Source organism: Ambystoma mexicanum, chromosome 3q (genome assembly GCF_040938575.1).
Source record: "Ambystoma mexicanum isolate Mex_15411 chromosome 3q, UKY_AmexF1_1, whole genome shotgun sequence".
NCBI classification, from domain to species: Eukaryota; Metazoa; Chordata; class Amphibia; order Caudata; family Ambystomatidae; genus Ambystoma; species Ambystoma mexicanum.
In genome coordinates this window covers 110,336,412-110,355,507 of record NC_090926.1, presented here as the reverse complement: position 1 = coordinate 110,355,507, position 19,096 = coordinate 110,336,412, and the positions used below count along the sequence as shown (strand labels likewise).

Genomic DNA, 19,096 nt, shown 5'->3' with positions numbered 1-19,096 from the left:
GCACAGCACTAACCTGGGCAGACAAAAATCCTATTGAAAACATTAGATTAAACAGTCTCCAGAAAACAAACTTTTGAAGCACTAAAACAGTCCTTCAAAAGATTTTTTATATTTGCAAGTTTAAATGTTTTTTTTTTAAATGTGACCTGTGTTTCAGAAATAAAGAAAAATGTGAGAATATGCTGGCTCACAAACACTTTGAAATATTACAAAAACAAATGATGACACCAGAAAAAGAATCACTCGAACCCAAGGCTGTTTTTATATATTTAATACTGTCAATGTTGGAAAAAACAATTTCCCCAATAACGACCCAGGGGGGAAAAAAGGCCTTTCAGCACAACCAACAGTGTTCTGGCAAATGGAATATGTGGGCTTGAATGAACAAATCCTTCCACACATGCTTGCTGTTTTGTCAAACTTATTCCAAACAGAACCCATAAAAAGTACACTGAACAATGGCTGCACCAACAAATTGCATTTAATTCACGTGTTCTAAATTGGGATACTTCAGAAAGGGATGAGCGCTCTTAATGCGATTTGTTTGGACATCCAGAGACTACTGTTAAACATCTGCTTGACGTGCTTAGATTCAAAAGACTGACCAAACACTGTCCTCCTAAGCAACTCAGATGAAGCAGAGGGAACGTGCCTGCTTTAAGGCACAAGATAGTGGACGATTCATCGTTGTCTCACGGTTGTAAAAGGCTTTGCTCATGACCACAGTGAAATGTTAACAAAAAGCCACTTTTAAAAATGCATGGTAAAATTGGAAAACATTATCCAAAGTCTGTTTCAGCTGGACGACCCGTCATATAACTAAGCCCACAAAATGGTCACATGCCAGCAGAGCAGTCACTTTTAGTGAAAGTATTAACAATGAAACAACCTTCTTGCAGCACACAAGAGACTTTATAACTGGCACACATCCTGCAGATCAAGCTTTCACTGGACAAAAAGGTTATACAGCGGACGATTAATTCAGGTAGCAAACTGAGGCATCTGTAGTGCTAGTGTAGCATTCAAAAACCTTTCACATTACAAAGATGGGTAACCAGTTTTGGGTAGCTTAGGTGGACAAGGGCATGCGTGAACACAATTTGTGAACACATCTGTAGTCCTGCAATTCAGGCTGTAGTCAAAACAAGAGCAGTCCAGGCTGTAGTCATACCACAAAGGGAAATGGAACAACCTAACCTTCGAGAACATTTCAAAGTGAAAATGGTAAATCTATAAAATGAGAGGCTGGAATGCAAAGTGGTCTTACGATTTGTGGTACAAATAAGACTAAAGCATTAGCTTAATTCGTTTTTAAATGGAACATTTTATACTTTAGCATCCCAATCGCCTAGAGCAAGTAATGCTACATATTAGTTGTCAAAACCATTGTAGGAGGCAAGCTGTTTAAATGTAACCCCAGAATTAAGTTTAGGCATGTAGCTTGGTCAGTTTGTGTTTTAAAGTTGGAGATTAGTGTTGCAATTTAATTTCACAGAATTGTATGCATCTCTGGCTGCATCAGAACTTTATGCACAAAGCACATGTACCAACAGCAAAGAAAAGATGCCAAGGGGCATACCTGCACAGCCGTAGGACTGGCATGTGGCAGGCCAAGCCCTGGGAGCAATGAAAGTGGAGTCTTTCTGCTTACAATCTTGCGCTCAAGTGTGCAAATAAAAAAAAACAGAAGTGCTTATAACATCAGCAAAAAGGTTGGTAACTTATTGGCACCTATTTCCTATTGCCAAGTTGAAAAGTCCTACGCTAACAATGCTGTTTTATAATAAACCAAGACCGACTACAAATAAACTCCCATATTAATATCACTTAGAAAAGGTGTACAAATCGTGCATGGTGGTCACAATAGAAATTACAATGTTTTAACTGGAGGATCTTAAGCCCACTTTATTACTACAAAAGATAGATCTTCTGTTTAAAGTCTTATTTCCAGAGGAAAACGGAGCAAATTCCGACCACATCAATATGTCCACCAGCACAGGGCGAGAGAGCTAGGAAAATATCTACAAAAAAAAGGGAAAGTTAAACAAAAATAGGTAGCGAGGATGAAAGTCTAATTTTTGGAAGAGATCAGCTATCCATATCATGTCCCAGTATGACCACAGGAAACCGGTTATTTAGGAATAGTGGTCCGAAAAAAATAAAATGGTAGCATCTATAACAAACCAAAGAACTTACAGGGAAGTCTTCAATTTAGAGCCTCAAACCTATATAATTTAAGAAACCCAAATCGCAAAAAAAACCTCAGCACTAAGTGTTAGCATTAATGAAGGAGTAGCATTTAGAATACTGGCAGTATGAACAAACAATTCCTTGGATTTACAACGGTTCAAAAAACACGCACTGGGCCCACAACCCCCTTTACATGGATTCTTGGTTTACAGCAGCTGGGATTTCCCTGCATGGCGTTATGCCATCAGGTAGTTTAAGCTACCTAATTTAGGTCACAACAAAGTGGGAAGAAAATATATACATATAAATAGAGAAAATGATATACAAGGTTACCTGCCCATCAGCTACATTAAGAAGGGGGGGGGGTGTTTGCGGGGGAATCATTAAGACGGTAAACCTGTGAAAATGAACCCCATACTACAGACAATGGGGTCGTCAATTCACTTGCAATTATCGGTTAAAAATGACTTCTTATCCACCGATCAATGAACCGCTCAAATAGGGTGGGCTCGAAAAAGTGTCAGAGTTGAGGCAAATCAATCAGTTACTGAAGTCCTTGATCGGGATTGGACAAGAAAAACAGTGGGTAAGAGGCCGCAGAGCAGACCAAGAAAACTGCTATGTCAGTTGCTGTATGGTTCATGTTACTCTAGTGGCTAGGATATAGGTTTATAGTACCAGGAAATCAAAATAGCACAGAACCATTTATCCTTTAGCAACTACCCAACTTTTTAACATGCATGATCAAACCAGCACCTTAATTCGTGCATCAGAGACCGAGTGGTCACATGACCCAAAGCAGACACTTTCAAGAGGGTAAAGGTTTAAATGCCTGTACTGATAAATGACCTGGATCACTGCAACATGATCCTATGATGAACGTGCTCTACATGTATACAATCTGTGATGCTTTCTAAATGAGTCATGCCTGTGGACACTAAAAAGGGTCCCAAGGCAATGTAGGTTGGACAATTTTGACGCTGTTGCTTCAAATTGCCTGCCATGACAGCCTATTTCACATCAGAATTGCACAGCAGGTAACACTTGTGGCGTGTGCACAGCTAGATTATGAAGGCTGAGGCAAAGATCACATTTTCTGACTGCAAACACACCTTCAGGCCACACTTGTAGTTTCCTTCTACTCTAGAAGGGCACTCATCACAGTACCAAAGTCAAAAACAAAGATTCCAAATAATTACAGAAAGGCAGTGTGCCCCATTATAACGCGTTGAACATTATTATCACGGAAATAAAGTGCACTTGCCACAGCCCCACTAAAACAGACGCTAAAGGTCCTCCTTACACTGGATTTCTATATGCCAAAACAAAATGAGACCCCTAAAGAATTAAAAAGGTTTACAACTTGGGAGTATTGGGCCTCGTGCAAAGCTTCACAGTTGCATGCCACAGCAGTGTAACCGGCAAAGAAGCAGAAAATGCCACAATATAACGGGAGTGAAAACCAGGACGGAAAGTCACAATAACAATTTTAAAACATCTGAATGAGTGGGAGTGAGGTTTATGCTAAGGAAAGAGTACAGTACACAATATTCCATCTTTACTACAAATGACATTTTACAATGAATTAAACCCTCGGCAAGAGTCACATGATGACAAAAATAAAGTGGTCTCCCTACAGAGAGCATTAAAAGCACAATGCCATATATGTGTTCCAATTAGAGGGAAGGGGACGGGCAAGGTCAAAAAGGGTTGAGGGGAATGTGTATATACAGGTAAAACAATCGGCAAGTATGACATTTAACTTTTTGCAGCTTCCTTTTCCGTGTCTTCTGGATATGCATGCCAGGTTAGTCTCTCCTCATAAAAGGCTATCACAATCTGTGGGCATTTTACATTCGCCTCCTTTGCCAGGACAAGGTCAGCTTCATCCGAATCCTTCCTATTATGCAAAAGACAAACGTGAGTAACAAAATAATAAATTTACACAGTTTGAAATTAGGATGCCCAAATATTTCCTGTTTCAACCAGGTTCTCTTAGAGTTGAGAAGTCTTTTTGCATCATTTCCCTTGCCCAAATCCTCTATTTGGGGGGCACTGGCGAACCTTAAAAGTTACAGTGCAGAAGGATTGTCACTGGGGAGTCCTGCACTGTTTAACTATAGCATTCATCACCTTACAGCGAAGGGCTGCCGGGTGCTATATATGGAAAGTTTTTACCTGCATCTACGGTTCTCCAGCATTGGAGTCTTTCAAAGGGTCATATGGTGTTGCATAATCCCCCCCCAATTAGGCTGCGAATCCTAGGTGTATAAATGGCAGTGTGGATTGTAGAAAGGCATTCGCTTTACGGACCCATCATTGTTGTTACTATAGCTCATTTTCTCTGCAGCAAATGAGCACCCTTTCTTTTAACCCCCTACCCCACCTTCCCAGGCCATCTTCAGATTACTTTAGCACAGGAAGCACAGAACGTTGGCCTCAGCTCATATAGCCGAGTGAGGTAGGTTAGGGGGGGTCAGAGGGAGGGTTGTACAAGTCAATGAAACATACCAACGCAGAGACGAGTTTTAACAGGCAAGTAGCTTTTTCCTTCTCCAGCATTGGATCTTCATATATTCATATGTTGTTGAACAGATAGCAAAGCAACTAGAAATACACTAGACAAGGAGGAGGAAACAAAGGCTAACCTCATGCAAACAGCCTTGCCGACCCTCGACTCCTCTGAAGTATTGTACCAATATCAGTCTCAATGATCTGGTAGTGGGAACGCCATTGGTGGACCGAAGTCCAGAGTGTTGGAAGTCATGTAGTAAAATAAAAATTAATGTGTACATTTGGGCAAATAAAGCTCAACAGGGCTGGCCAGGCTATGGAGGAGAGCAACCCATGCGGACAACATTTTATCATAGTCCTTGCTGTGTGTGGGTAGCCATGCCTGCATCCAGTGTCCACCAGAGTGGTAAGTTACACAAACCTGGCAGATTTGGTGGAGATTTGTTGTTTGGGCGCCCGATCCGGCGGTATTGGCTTCTTCTGTCGATTCATGCGGCTATGATAAAACGTTAGTTACAGTCTATGCTCCAACTATTTGCAACAAGAGGAGCACAGGTTGTACTTCCGGGTTCTTCTATGTGAATAGTGCAGCAAGTCTACCCAGATATCGCACGCTTCTTCACCTATTTAGTTAACTTTACCATGGACCGGCCCATCCTATAGTTCATACATGCGCAATACCTGGCCATCCCTCAAGTCCTCCCAGTGCGATTTCGGGACTAGTTCTTGATTGCCCTTCTGGAATAATGCACAATAGACCCCCCCCCCCCTTCTGGTGCAAGACATGGCCATGGCTCAATTCCCTGCAGTGCATCCCAATTTGTCAAAGTGCAATGGCAGGGATTCTCAAGTGCAATTAGAATTTTTCCCATACATGCCAGGTACAGTGACCAATCAATCCTGAGATATTTCATATATGAAGGGCTGTGTTTCAGCTAGTGGTGCTTGTGGGATATCAGGATGGGGGTCAGGGGGATTAAAGGGGGGGGGGAGGGGGTGTGTGGTCTAGGCCATTACGATAGTGCCCGGTGCTGCGATGTCGGGGCTGCCACAAATGCGGTCGGTGCCAAATGTTCCTATGTTCAGATTGGGAATTGGAAGGTTTAGGGGGGGTTCAGGATAATGCTGTAAATAGCCAGATTGAGGACTTTTTGGAGGAAACATAGTTCAGTGCAGTGGATCTGCAGAGGGAGTGTTCCATATGGTGGGAGTTACAATAGAGTAGACTCTGCCGCCAAATCTGTTGTAGTGGTAAGGTGGAAGAGGAGAGCCGAGCCTGATCTGAGGTTTCTGGACGGGTTGGGGGTAGGGGTATTGGGGGGGGGGGTTGGTAGATGATTTTGGTCTGAAATAACTCAAGTCCTGTATTATGGAGGGCTTGGTGTGTGATGCACATGACTTTGAAGGTTGTTCTTAGGCCAACAGGAAGCCAGTGAAGTAATCCCAAGTGCAGGGTGATTTGACATAGCCGATATAAATCAACTTTACAATATCATTAAAAGAAAAACATAATAAAATACAATGATTAAATTCATTGAACAATTAAAAGTTGGGAGAAAGTGAAGAATTACTTTGAAAAAATACGCTGTGCTTTCGTACACAAAAACAAATCACAATTAACCAAAGCATCTTGTAACAGAACCCAAAATTAACTAGACTGATTTTCAGATCAACTTGTAATTACTACTAGTGAAGTCTAGCCCAATGGCACTCGCATCTACTGCACTGTTCTTCATTCTTGTGTTTGGGTGAGAATTACTCTCCTTAAATTTCAGACCACAAAGAAACTCAATTGCCCTTATTCTGGCCTGCGTGTAAATTCCAGAATGTATTAACTTCCATAGAGTTTCAGGAGTAAGAAGCCTAAAAAGCTCCATCAGATATTTGAAGTGTGTAAGCTGCTGATCAATCAGAGCATCGCACTCAGTCAGGAGATGGCTTAGCGTTTCTTCATGATCTTGTCCCTCACAGAAGCGACAGTAGTTGGCTGTGCTCTTAATAGTTCGTCGTGCCAAAACCTGTCTTGTGGGCCACAAGTTCAACCTCAAGCGAACTAAGTCATTTCTGTGCAGTGGCGACAGAGATTTAAGCAGATAAGTAACAAGTTACTTACCTGTAACTGTTCTCCAGCATGGGTCTGGCATGGATTCACATGAATATTCCCTGTCAGACTGGGAATCCTCGGTAAAGAAAAAATCAGTATCAGTTTCGTTTCTGATCTGTCTTTCTTAGTAGTAACTGGTCTCTTGGTCATACTGCCCCCAGCCAATGACTGCCCTCTCCCTAAGCCCCGCCCCTGGCAGCCATCCTCAGATTTGGTAGCACGTAAAGTGGCAGTATGATCAAGTGAAGAGCCTCAGAGGGGTAGGAGGGAGGGTTCGCATGTGAATCCATGCCAGACCCATGCTGGAGAACCACAGTTACAGGTAAGTAACTTGTTCCTTCTCCAGCATGGGGTCTGGCATGGATTCACATGCTCATGAATATAAGAATACATAGCAGTACACACATGCACAACCACTGGAGGTGGCAAGGCTCAACATTAAGCATTACATAAACTCAACATTAAGCAACTCTTACCTCCTCACCCGGCCCACCTTCAGTCGAACAGGTTGCGCAGCACTGCTTGGCCTCCCTGTAATCCCGGTCGACGCAGTAGAATTTCCTGAAGGTGTGCGTCGACCTCCAAGTAGCAGCCCTGCAGATGTCCAGCAGGGGCACACCAGACAAGAACGCCGTAGTAGCAGCGATCGCTCTGGTCGAATGGGCTCTCGGACGGTGGGGCAACAGTCGGTTTGCCAACCGATGACAGTGCATGATGCAGCCGGAGAGCCATCTGGAAATGGAAGCCTTTGAGAGGGCCTTCCCTTGATTCACAGGTCCAAAGTTGACAAAAGCTGTGATGTCTTCCCAAAACTCTTTGTGATGTCCACAAGAACTTCAGCGCTCTAGCTACATCCAGCGAGTGCAAAGTCCTCTCGGCCGGCGACGGAAAGAAAACTGATAACACCAAGTATGGAGGCTTGCAGGATAGGGCCTGGATCTCTCCCACTCGTCATGCGGAGGTGATGGCCACAAGTGAGACTTCACTAGTAGTAATTACAAGTTGATCTGAAAATCAGTCTTGTTAACTTTGGGTTCTGTTTTCCACGACAGAAATTTCAACGGTGCCGAGTGCAGAGGCTCGAATGGCTGCCCCATGAGCCTGGTCAGCACCACGTTGAGCTCCCACGCCGGGGCCGGAGCCTTCACCGGCAGGAAGGATCGGAACAGTCCCTTCATAAATTCCTTCACCAGGCGATGAGACCACAGGGATGACCATCCCGTAGGTCTGGTGTAACGGGAAATCGCTGCAAGATGGATCTTAATGGAAGCGTGAGCTAGCCCCGCCCTGGCAGCGACAGCAGGTACGGCAGCACTTGAGGGGCCGTAATTCACAGAGGGTTAATCTTCTGTGCACGGCACGAGACAGAGAACCTATTCCACTTGTCCGTAGCACTTGACGCCCTGGCCTTTGAAAGCACCTCCTTGCAGTCCGCCGGGATATCATACCCTCCAAACTGTAGTGCTGCAGGAGCCAGGCCTGCAAGTTCAGCGACTCTGGGTCGTGATGGAGGATTGCGCCTCCTTCTCTGGAGAGAAGATCTGCGTCCGTCAACAGCCTGACTGGGAGGGGGTGGGGTCAAGTCTAGAAGGTCCAGGAACCAGATCTGTCTCAGCCACGCCAGTGCGACGAGGATCATCCTGCACCAGGACCTCTTGAGTTGGTTGATGAGTCGGAGCAACAACTGAGGGAAACGCATACAGGAACAGGCCATCCCAGGGGAACGAGAAAGCATCACCCATGCTCCTCAGCTGGGGTAACCTGCTGGCAAACCTCTGGCACTTGGAGTTTGTCGCCGTCGCAAACAGGCCGATCTGGGATTTGCCCCATCGTTGGAAAAGTCGATCCACTTGATCTTGACGCAGCTCCCACTCGTCGCACGAGCGCAGCTCCCTGCTGAGTGAGTCGGCGATGACGTTCTTTATTCCTGCTAGATGGAAGGGCACCAGAAACATTCCCTGGGCGACGGCCCAGTGCCACAGATCCTGGGCCTCCTTGGACAGGGCTGGGGATCTGGTGCCTCCCTGCTCCGGATGTAGAACATCGTGGTGGTGTTGTCAGTGAAGATCCTCACCACCTTGCCCTTGAGGGACAGGAGAAACGACCTGAGGGCCCAGAACACTGCTCGGAGTTCCAGGATGTTGATGTGGAGTGACCTCTCGCATGCAGATCTCCGGTGTGCGCTCCCCATCCCTCCAGGGAGGCGTCCGTCGTCAGTCTCCTGATGTACTGGGGTCTGAAAGTCCTTGCATGCCGCGAGATGCGCGCGGTTGCCCCACCATTGAATGGCTTGACCAAAAACATCATTGAGTGGGATCCTGTCTTCGAAGCTGCCCGTTGCTTGCATCCAACGAGCGTCGAGGAACTCTTGTAGAGGAAGCATTAGTTGCCTGCACAGGCGCACCAGGTAGATGCAGGACGACATCAATCCGAGCAGTGACTTGATGGATCTCACCCTGGCCCTGCCCGTGGCCAGCAGGAGCTGCACCTTGCCCAAGATGGCCTTCGTCCTCTCTTCCGACGGCAAGGCCCATCGCACCACTATCGAGCTTGGCTACCAGAAACAGTGCGACCTGCGACGGGACCAGGTGGGATTTTTTTGAGTAGTTGGAGAATCCCAGATCCGTGAGAAGTTGGACGGTCTGCTGTGCGTGCGACAGAGTTCTCTTGTCCTTGCACGATGAGCCAATAGTCTAGGTAGGGGTAGACGTGGATCCCCCGCAGGCGCACCGCCACTGGTGCGAGGCACTTGGTAAACACCCTGGGTGCTGACTTCAGCCCGAATGGCAGGGCCTTTAATTGTTAGTGCCGCCCTTGGACTACGAATCTGAGAAACTTTCGATATCCTTTTAGAATGGGGATGTGGAAGTAAGCATACCACAAGTCCAGCGATGACAGGAAGTCACCCTCCTCCAGCTGTCCCAGCACGTGCTGGAGGGTGACCACCTTGAACTTTTGTGCCTTGATGCATTTGTTTAACCTCCGCAGGTCCAGGATGGGGCGCCAACCGCCTGTCTTCTTTCTGACGAGGAAGTACCTAGAGTATACTCCGGAGCCCCGGAGCCTCTTCGGGACGAGCTCGATGGCGCCCTTCTTGAGCATCGCCCTTACCTCTAACAGCAGTTGAGCGATGCGATTTTCCTTCCTGGCCACGGGAGGAATGCGGCTTCCTTTGAAGTTCGAGAGTGCGCCCGTGAGGCAGGGCATCCAGCACCCAAAGGTCAGCGGAGATGGACTCCCACACGCTGATTAACTTCGTCAGCCGGCCTCCCACCGGGGTACTCCAGTGGGGGCCCCGACGCTACGGCCGGTTCAGTCCTGCTTGGAGGCGGCCTTGCCCTCCTTGGCGCGCCCTCTGTAGGTCTCCTGTGACGAGGAGCGGGCCGCCTGGCGGTAGGTCGAGGAGCCGCTGCCGGATCCCTTGGAGGCACCCAGTCGGCTTCCGGCGCTCCGAAAGGGCGGCCGTCGTTGCTGCAACACTCCCAATGCCTGAGCCATCTCCGTGTCGGTCTTGATGGCCTGAAGTTTCCAAACAGGTTGTTCCCGTCGAAGGGCATGTCCAAAACTCTGGTTTGCACGTCCTGGCGGAAATCAGTTGCCTTGAGCCATCCCCGACGTCTAAGGCAACACTGTTGCTCAACTGCCGGAATCTGGTGTCGGCGATATCCGTGGCCACTGTTCTGGCGTGGTCCGACGCCACCTCACCTTCCTGCAGGATCTCCAGGGACTCAGACCGCTTGTCGTCCGGTAGGAAACCCAGCAGGAGAGCGATCTTGTACCACAGCTCCGTCATAGCGGGCCACAATCGCTAGGGCGTAGGCCACCTTAATTAACCTTAATCACCGCAGACGAGATGACTCGTCGTCCCATGGCGTCCAGCTTCTTTCCCTCGCCGTCAGGTGGGGAGGTCGAAGTTGAGGATGACGCCCCCGCCTTCTTGGCCGCCACCGAGACAACCGAATCTGGGGTCGGCTGTGCCCTAAGGCACAAAGGGGCAGAATCTGGGACCCGGTACTTCTCGTACCAATCCCTCTTGGCAGGCGTCGTGGACGGGTTCTTCAGGAGAGCAAGTCCCTCCTCCCAGATATAGTTAATCAATGGTACCGTGAGGACCGTCTTCCTCTTGGCCTTGCGCCGCTGATAAGAGGAAACCTTCCTTCTTCTGTTCCTCAGGGCAGAGCAGAAAAGGCTTGGATGCCCTGGCAATTATGGCGTGGAAGGAGGCAATTTCGTCGGTGGGGAGCCCCGAGGGGGTGGTCATCGAAGGCCCATCCAGTCGTCACCACCCGTCCCCCATCCTGGCCGTATCCGTTCCTGTCTCATCCCTAGGATCAGTGGAAGCAGATGAAGACTGAGCGGGCTGCGAGGGCTGGGGGGGGGGGGGGGAATTAATTCTCCTCCGCATGTTTGGAGGGCTTCCCGACGGGCCCGGTCCTGCTGGGTCGTCCCTTGGGGTGAGGGGAAATCTCATCCATCTCTGTGCATAAGGTTTGGATTGCCATCAAAATGGCCACAAGTTGTCCTGAGGGTCGGGCACTGGCTGCGACAGGCGCTCTTCCTCCACGGGAGTCTCGTCGGCGCCACAGTCGCTCTCTTCGTCCACCTCCTCGGGGGTTCCCCCCCATGGGACCGGACCTCCTCGAGCCTCTTCTTGAGGCCCTCCACGACTTCAACCAGCTCCTCCTCAAAGGCTGTATCCGTGTCCGTGACGGCCACCGGCCCCGCCCCTCCCCCTCTTTTTCCACCGGGGTCTTATCGATGGGCTGAAAAGAGGTTTCCCTCTTTGGCGACAGGGAAACTCGGGGCCCGAGGTCACCTCCACTGTGTTAGCCTCACAGGCTTTGCCAGGGCCGCTGTGACTCCCTCAATAGAGGCCTTCACAGGGTGAATCAAGGCCTTCACCACCTTGGGCACGCTTGAGGCCTTCACCTTGGGGGAGGGGTCACCGCCGCACTCCCCCTCTCGACTGATCCCTTCGAGATCGACCAGGGCCTCTACAGTGCTCCTGGTGCCAGTGGACTCGTAGTGCTTTGCCTCCTGTTGGGCCCCCCACATCGCCGGGGCGCCCTCACAGGACATAAGACTACTCGGAGCTCTGCTCACCTGCTGGGCCCTTCTCCAGCCAGCTGGCGAGGCGAGTCCGACGATCCCTCATAGTCCGTTCCGACAGGTTCTTGCAAAACGCACAGTCCTTTTCCACGTGCGTCTCGTCTTGTGTTCATGAAGGCAGTAGAGACCTCTCAAATGCTCATCCTCCTTGAAAACATTCTGTAATCCGCATCCAGGGCAGTTCCTGAACAGCTTGGATCCAGGTGTCGAGCTTCCCATGTCCACGAGGTAGGCCTCAGATCTTCTGTAATCCTCCAAGAAGCGTAACTCGGAGAACTTCGCCCTTGAGGGGCGTAGAAAAATCTGAAATGGGTCCCCGTTGATCATAAGTAGAAACGGTGGAGCTTTAGATCGATTGACCGAAAAAGAGATTAAACTCCTTGAAAAAACGCAAAACGCAGTAAAAGCTCGAGAGCTATAGCACAAGGACTCCCAATATTTGAACGTGCGGTAAAAATCTGAGGATGGCTGCCAGGGGCGGGGCTTAGGGGGAGGACAGTCATTGGCTGGGGGCAGTATGACCCAGAGACCAGCGATTGGTTACTACTAAGAAAGACAGATCAGAAACGAAACTGATACTGATTTTTTCTTTACCGAGGATTCCCAGCCAGACGGGGAATATTCATGAGCATGTGAATCCATGCCAGAGAAGGCTCAGGTACACCATTTTTTTATGGCAAACAATTCAGGGTCAAGTCTCGATACTGACTACATAGTACTCTAGTGTCGATCCAGTCTCTGAAAGAGTTTTGTCTTGACTATATTTGGATTTTGAACCAGAGTGACTAGAGTAACAGTCTTGACGAGAGGGCAAGGAGCTGCTGAGTTTTGGATTTGTTGGAGTTTCCGGAGCTGGCATGCCGGGACACCGAGATAGAGGGAGTTGGCATAGTGTAGGTGGAAGATTGCAGTATTGTGAAGACTCGGAGGATAGGAAAAGATTTGTTTGAAGTGTTAATTTTGACACAGTAGTACTTTCAAATATGCAAGACTCCATGTGTCCACCCTGCAGAGGTCATAACATCCTTCTCACGCCCTGCCAGGAATGCAGCTGTGAAAGATAATTCGCCCTTGTGGAGTGCGCCGTCAGCTTGCCAGGTAGTGATCTTCTCACCTTTGACAGGCAACAGAAAATGCAGGCGGGCTGCCACCTTGCAATACCAGCTTAAGAGACCCCTTTCTCAGCTCCAGTAGAGCCAAACAGAACAAACCACTGGGCTGGCGGAATGACTTAGTGCAGTAGTATTTAAGCATTCTTCTGATATTAAAAGAATGTCTAGACCTCTCGGCAGAGGTAGAAAGCGTTTTGAAGAAAGCCGGCAGCACTAGCGGTCAATGAGTTGAAAAGATAAAGTAACTCCACGCATAAACTTGGGATAAATTTGCTGAATGACTGTCCTTGTTTAACACAAGAAGCTTCTCAACTATGGAGCCTGCAGCTTGCCAACTCTCCTGCCAGAGGTGATGGCGACTAAGTGTTTTCTCGGTGATGAACTTTATGCCCACTACACTCTTACAGAAAGGCAACGTTAAATAAGGTCCGCCAGAAGTTCCACAAACCTGGTGCCATGTGGGGTCCAGGAACTCTTGCAATGAGTGAATGGAGGCGGCAGTTGCTGACCAGCACAATCCATGACGAAAGTGTGCCTAGTAGAGATTCACAGACCAAAACTACTGGTTGTCCTTTTCTTTTGAGTACCTTAAGCAAAGAAGTTAATAAACAGCTTTGCCTGCAAGGTCTTAGTGTCCAAGAAAGCTCCCAGGAAGACAGTGGTCTGACAGCAACTTAAAGGACTGGCTATAGGCAAATTGTGCCATACAGTTCTGCACCAGCTGGGTGCGGCACAATACTTGTTGCAGGATTATCCATATCTAGACAATTGGTTAGACCGGCAGCCCTGCTCTCATGTGATAGGCAGGTAAGGGAGCTAGGCACTTGGTGAACTGGCAATTGTTCACGATGGGCCTCCAATCCAGAGACTTCTAGCGAACCAGAAATAAGTAGACCCCTTTGATTAAAGTGGTCTTGTAAAATATGCTCATTGGCATTTTTATGCTGCAGTGTCTTGACTTCCCGTAGTAGTTTCCCAATTTGTGAGATGGGGTTAAATGGTGGACTGCAAACAAATTCCTGTGCATTCAAAAGGACATTATGGCCACCACCCATTTCTGTTGTAATAAGTTTCCATTAATGGAGATCTATTGTGAGTCAGTATCTCTCCCTCCTACCCCCGGTGCTGAAGAGTGGCTTAAAGAAGTCAGGTCTGTTTGGGTGACTGGCCGCTTGGGTGTGAAGCACCTTGCCAACGGACCCCTATACAGTAAAACTGGTAATCTGGCCTTGTAGTGCTCGCACATTGAAGAAAAGGCAACTTTGCAGGAACTGGAGCAGTAGGAAGAATGGAAATCTGCTGGTTCTTGAGAAATGCCTGAAACCAAAGGACAGTGCTTTTGATAACTGAAGTGTAAACTGGAATTGCAGTCTGTGCCAGTTTTATTGGCTAGTAGCAGTTATTTCATTTTTTGGTACCAAAGTGGTCCTCTTTGTCAAAAGGACATACCACCATGGTCTTGAAATCAGGCCAGAAATGCAGCCAACCCTGGCGGCAAAGCACTGCTCCATTACCCATCTGACAGAATGCCATGTGAGCGATGTCTACCGCCACAGAATTCATGATCAAACCCAGCTTCTCCTTCAGTGCCAGGGTTTCTTGCATTGCATCAGGCAAAAAAAAAATCCAAGATTGGTCTCAACTTGTACCATAGCTGGTCTCAATCTGTACCATAGCTCCTAATCGAAAGACCATGGAATTTCCTGCTTCAACAGTGACCACTGATGTGGTAATTACTAGTTTGCCAAATGCTTACAGCTGTCTTCCCCGATCAATGTCCGGGTGAACTCCACGTGGGGAAGAGGGTTGAATAAGGAACCAGTTACTTACCTGTAACTCACTTGCTCATGAATACTCCCAGTTGTCAGGCTGGAATCCTCGGTAAAGAAAACAAATCCGTTTCAGTTTCGTTTCTGAACTGTCTTTCTACTACTAACCAATCAATCACTGGTCTCTGGGTCATACTGCCTCAGCCAATGACTGCCCTCTGCCTAAGCCCCTCCTCTGGCAGCCATCTTCAGATTTGGTAGCACGTAAAGTGGCAGTAGGACCAAGAGAAGAGCCGCAGAGGGGTAGGCGGAAGGGTTTGCATGTGAATCCATGCCAGACCCATGCTGGAGAACAACAGTTACAGGTAAGTAACTTGTTCCTTCTCCAGCATGGGGTCTAGCATTGATTCACATGCTCATGAATAAAGAATACATAGCAGTACACATACGCACAAACACGGGAGGTGGCAAGGCTCAACATTCAGCATCTCTTACCTCCTCGCCAGGCTATCTTCAAGAGAACAGGTTGCGCAGCGCTGCTTGGCCGACTCTGGACTCCTCCCTGGAATCCCGGTCGACGCAGTAGAATTACGTGAAGGGGTGCCTCGACCACCACGTAGCAGCCTTGCAATGTCCAGCAGGGGCACACCAGACAGGAACACTGTAGTTGCAGCGATGGCCCTGGTCAAATAGGTTCTCGGACAGCCAGGCAACGGTCGGTTTGCCAACCGGTGACAATGGGTGATGCAGCCGCAGAGCCACCTGGAAATGGAAGCCTTGGAGAGGGCCTTGCTATGGTTCACAGGACCGAAGTTCACAAACCGATGTGATGTCTTCCGAAAACTGTGCGGTCCACGCAGAACTTCAGCGCTCTAGCCGCATCCAGCGAGTGCAAAGTCCTCTCAGCCGGTGACGAAGGGAAGAAAACCGGTAAGACCAAGGGCTTGTTGAGATGGAAGTCTGACGGCACCTTGGGCATGAAGGAGGGGCGAGTCCTCAGCACGACCCTTGTTTTGTGGAATGTCAAGCACAGAGGCTTACAGGAGAGGGCATGGATCTCTCACACTCGTTGTGCGAGTGGGCGAGATTGTGATGGCCACAAGAAGGAATTTCAGAGGCGCTGAATGCTGAGGCTTGAACGGCGAAAACGAGCGGAAAAGTCCCATCATGAACTCCTTAACCAGGCGATGCGACCACAGAGACGACCTCCCCCGAGTTCTGGTGTAGCGGGAGATAGCCGCCAGATAGATTTTGATAGAAGCCCCGCTTTGGCTAGCAACAGCAAGTACGGCAGCACTTGAAGGGCCGTAATCCGTAGTGGGTTTATCTTCTGTGCACGGCACCAGACGGTGAACCTCTTCCACTTATGTCCGTAGCACGAAGAAGCCCTGGCAAGTACCTCTCCTTGCAGTCCGCCGGGATCTCGTATACTCCAAACTCTATCGCTGCAGGAGCAAGGCCTGCAGGTTCAGTGACCCCCAGGTTGTGGTGCAGAATCGCGCTTCCTTCCCTGGCAAGAAGATCTGCGTCCGCCGGAAGCATGACCGGAGGGGACGCAGACAAGTCCAGAAGGTCCGGGTACCATATCTGCCTCGGTCACGCCGGTGCTACGAGGGTCATACTGTACCGGGACCGTCTGAGTTGACTGATGAATCACAGAAGCAATGGCAACGGTGGAAACACAGAGGAACAAATGAGAATGCATCCCCCATGCTCCCCGGCTGGGGAAACCTGCTGGCGAACCACCGGCACTTGGTGTTAGTCGCCGTTCCAAACCGATCGATCTGGGAATTGCCCCATCGTCGAAACAGTAGGTCCACCTGACCCTGCCGAAGCTCCCACTCGTGGCAAGAGCCCAGCTCCCGCCTGAGTGAGTCAGTGACAGTGCTCTCACTCCTGCCAGATGAAAGGGTACCAGGAACATCCTCTAGGCGACGGCCTATCGCCAAAGATCTTGCGCTTTCTTGGAGAGAGCTGGGGATCTGGTGCCCCCCTGCTTCCGAATGTAGAACATTGTGGTGGTGTTTTCGGTGAATACCCGCACCACCTTGCCCTTGAGGGACGGAAGGAATGACTCGAGGGCCCATAACACGGCCCCGAGCTCCAGGACGTTGGATGTGCAACGACTTCTCCTCCGGGAGCCAACTGCCTCTTGCGTCGAGATTTCCGTATGTGCACCCCATCCCTACAGGGAGGCGTCTGTTGTCACTGTCTCCTGATGCGCTGGGGTTTGAAAGTCTGTGCCCGGCACGAGATGCGCGCGAACGCCCCAACACCGGATCGCTCGCCGAAATGTCGTTGAGGGCGATCTCGTCTTCAAAGCTTCCCGACACTTGTATCCAACAAGTGTTGAGGAACTCCTGCAGTGGCCGCATCTGCAGCCTGCATAGCCGAACGAGGTAGATGCAGGACAACATCATGCTGGACTTGGACTTCACCCTGGCAACTTTCATGGTCAACAGCCATTGTACCTTGCCCAGGATGGCTTTTATCATGTCCTCGGACAGTGATGCCAGGCGCACCACAGTGTTGATTCTGGTTCCCAGGAACCGAGCGTCCTGCAATGGGACCAAGCAGGACTTCACATAGTTTTATCGAGCACCCCAGTTCTGTGAGCAGACGGACAGTCCTTGCTGTGTGTTCGACGGCGAGTTACCTTGACTTTGCTCGGATGAGTCAATCGTCCAGATGGGGGTAGATGTGGATCCCATGCAGGCTCGGCAACGCCACCACCGGTGCCAGGCACTTGGTAAAGACCCTTGGGGCTGACTTAAAACTGAAGGGAAGAGCCTCAAATTGATAGTGCTGCCCCTGGACCACAAAGCGCAGAAACTTTTGATGCCCCTTGTGTATGGGGATGTGGAAATAGGCATCCTCCAAGTCAAGCGATGACAGGAAATCTTCCTCCAGCTGTCCTAGTACGTGCTGAAGGGTGACCATACAGAACTTCTGGGATTTGATGCATTTGTTGAGGCGGCCGAGATCCAGAATGGGTCGCCAACCGCCGGTCTTCTTTCGGATGAGGAAGTATCGCAAGTATACTCCAGAGCCTCTTCGGGATGAGTTCTATCGCGCCCTTTTTCAGCATCGCTCGTACCTTCCTTTAGAACTCCAGGGTGTGTCCGTGGGCCAGGGCATCCAGCACCCAACAGTTGGTGGAGACGGACTTCCACGTGCCAAAGTTCACCAGCCAGCCTCCCACCGGGGTGCTCGTGTGGGGGCCCAACATCACGGCCGGTTTAGTCCAGCTTCGCTGAGGCTGTACCACCTTGGGCCCCTTGGTGACGATTTCCTGCAGCCTCTGTAGGCCTCCTGGGACGAAGAACGGCGCGCTTGATGGTACAATGAAGAGCCGCCACCGAATCCTTTTGAGGCACCATGAGACTTGCCTTCGGAGGACCGAAAGGACAGCCGGCGTTGCTAGAGTGTGCCCAAGGCACGGGCCGTCTTTGATGGCCTGCAGTGACCTGTCCACCGTCTTGCCAAACAAGTTGTCCCCGTCAAAGGGCATGTCCAATACCCTCGCCTGGACGTCCTGATGGAAGTTGGTGGCCCTGAGCCAACCACGCAGAGGAAGGCAAACTGCGTTGCTCATCTGGCGGAACCTGGTGTCTGCGAGGTCTGTGGCCACCGTGATGGCATGGTCCGAAGCCACCTCGCCTTTTTGCAGGATTTCAAAGGCCTATGCTCTCTTGTCAAGAAGTCCGTCCAGGAGAGGGGCAATTTTAAACCAGAGCTTGTCGTAGCGGGCCACGATGGGGAGCGCTTTGGCCACCTAATGGTCGCTGCCGCCGACGAGATGACCAGTCCCATGGAGTCTCTTTCCCTCGCTGTCCGGTGGGGAAGTGTATATCTATGCCGCCGACCTTGCTGATTTCTTCCTGGCTGCCGCCGAGGCCACCAAGTCTGGGGACGGCTGCGCCCAGAGGGACATCGGTGCAAAGTCTGGAACCTGGTATTTCTTCTCGTACCAGTCTCTCTTCGCCAGGGTCAAGGATGGGTTCTTCAGGAAGGCCAGCCCTTCGTCCCAAATGTCGTCCAACAGCGGGAACGAGAGCACGTCTTAGAAGACCGCTCAGATTTCCTCTTGGGAGAAGAATGTTGCTGGGGCTCACCTGCTGCTAGGTTCTTTGTCTCCAGAGCTGCTTGCGACGGTCCATCATGGTGCGGGCAGACATGTCCTTGCAGAACGCACATGCCTCCTCCATATGCAATTTGTCTGGTTGTAGGCATTAAAGGCACCAGGAGTGCCCATCTCCCAGGAAAACTTTCTAGTCCACATCCTGAACAGAGGCGTT

At 49.8% G+C, this 19,096-nt stretch overlaps 1 protein-coding gene across 4 annotated transcripts in view; it reads right to left on the bottom strand.

The window, feature by feature from the left end:
• Positions 1-256: 256 nt before the first annotated feature.
• Positions 257-19,096, bottom strand: part of CBX5 (chromobox 5) — a 217,314-nt gene continuing 198,474 nt past the window's right edge. For 2 of the 4 annotated variants that reach the window (XM_069653252.1, XM_069653255.1), the window contains one exon: positions 257-4,090. In XM_069653252.1, the coding sequence (XP_069509353.1) occupies positions 3,949-4,090 (142 nt within the window). In that variant the 3' untranslated portion in view covers positions 257-3,948. The remainder of the gene's footprint in view (positions 4,091-19,096) is intronic. The other 2 variants (XM_069653253.1, XM_069653254.1) reach the window with 1 other exon arrangement.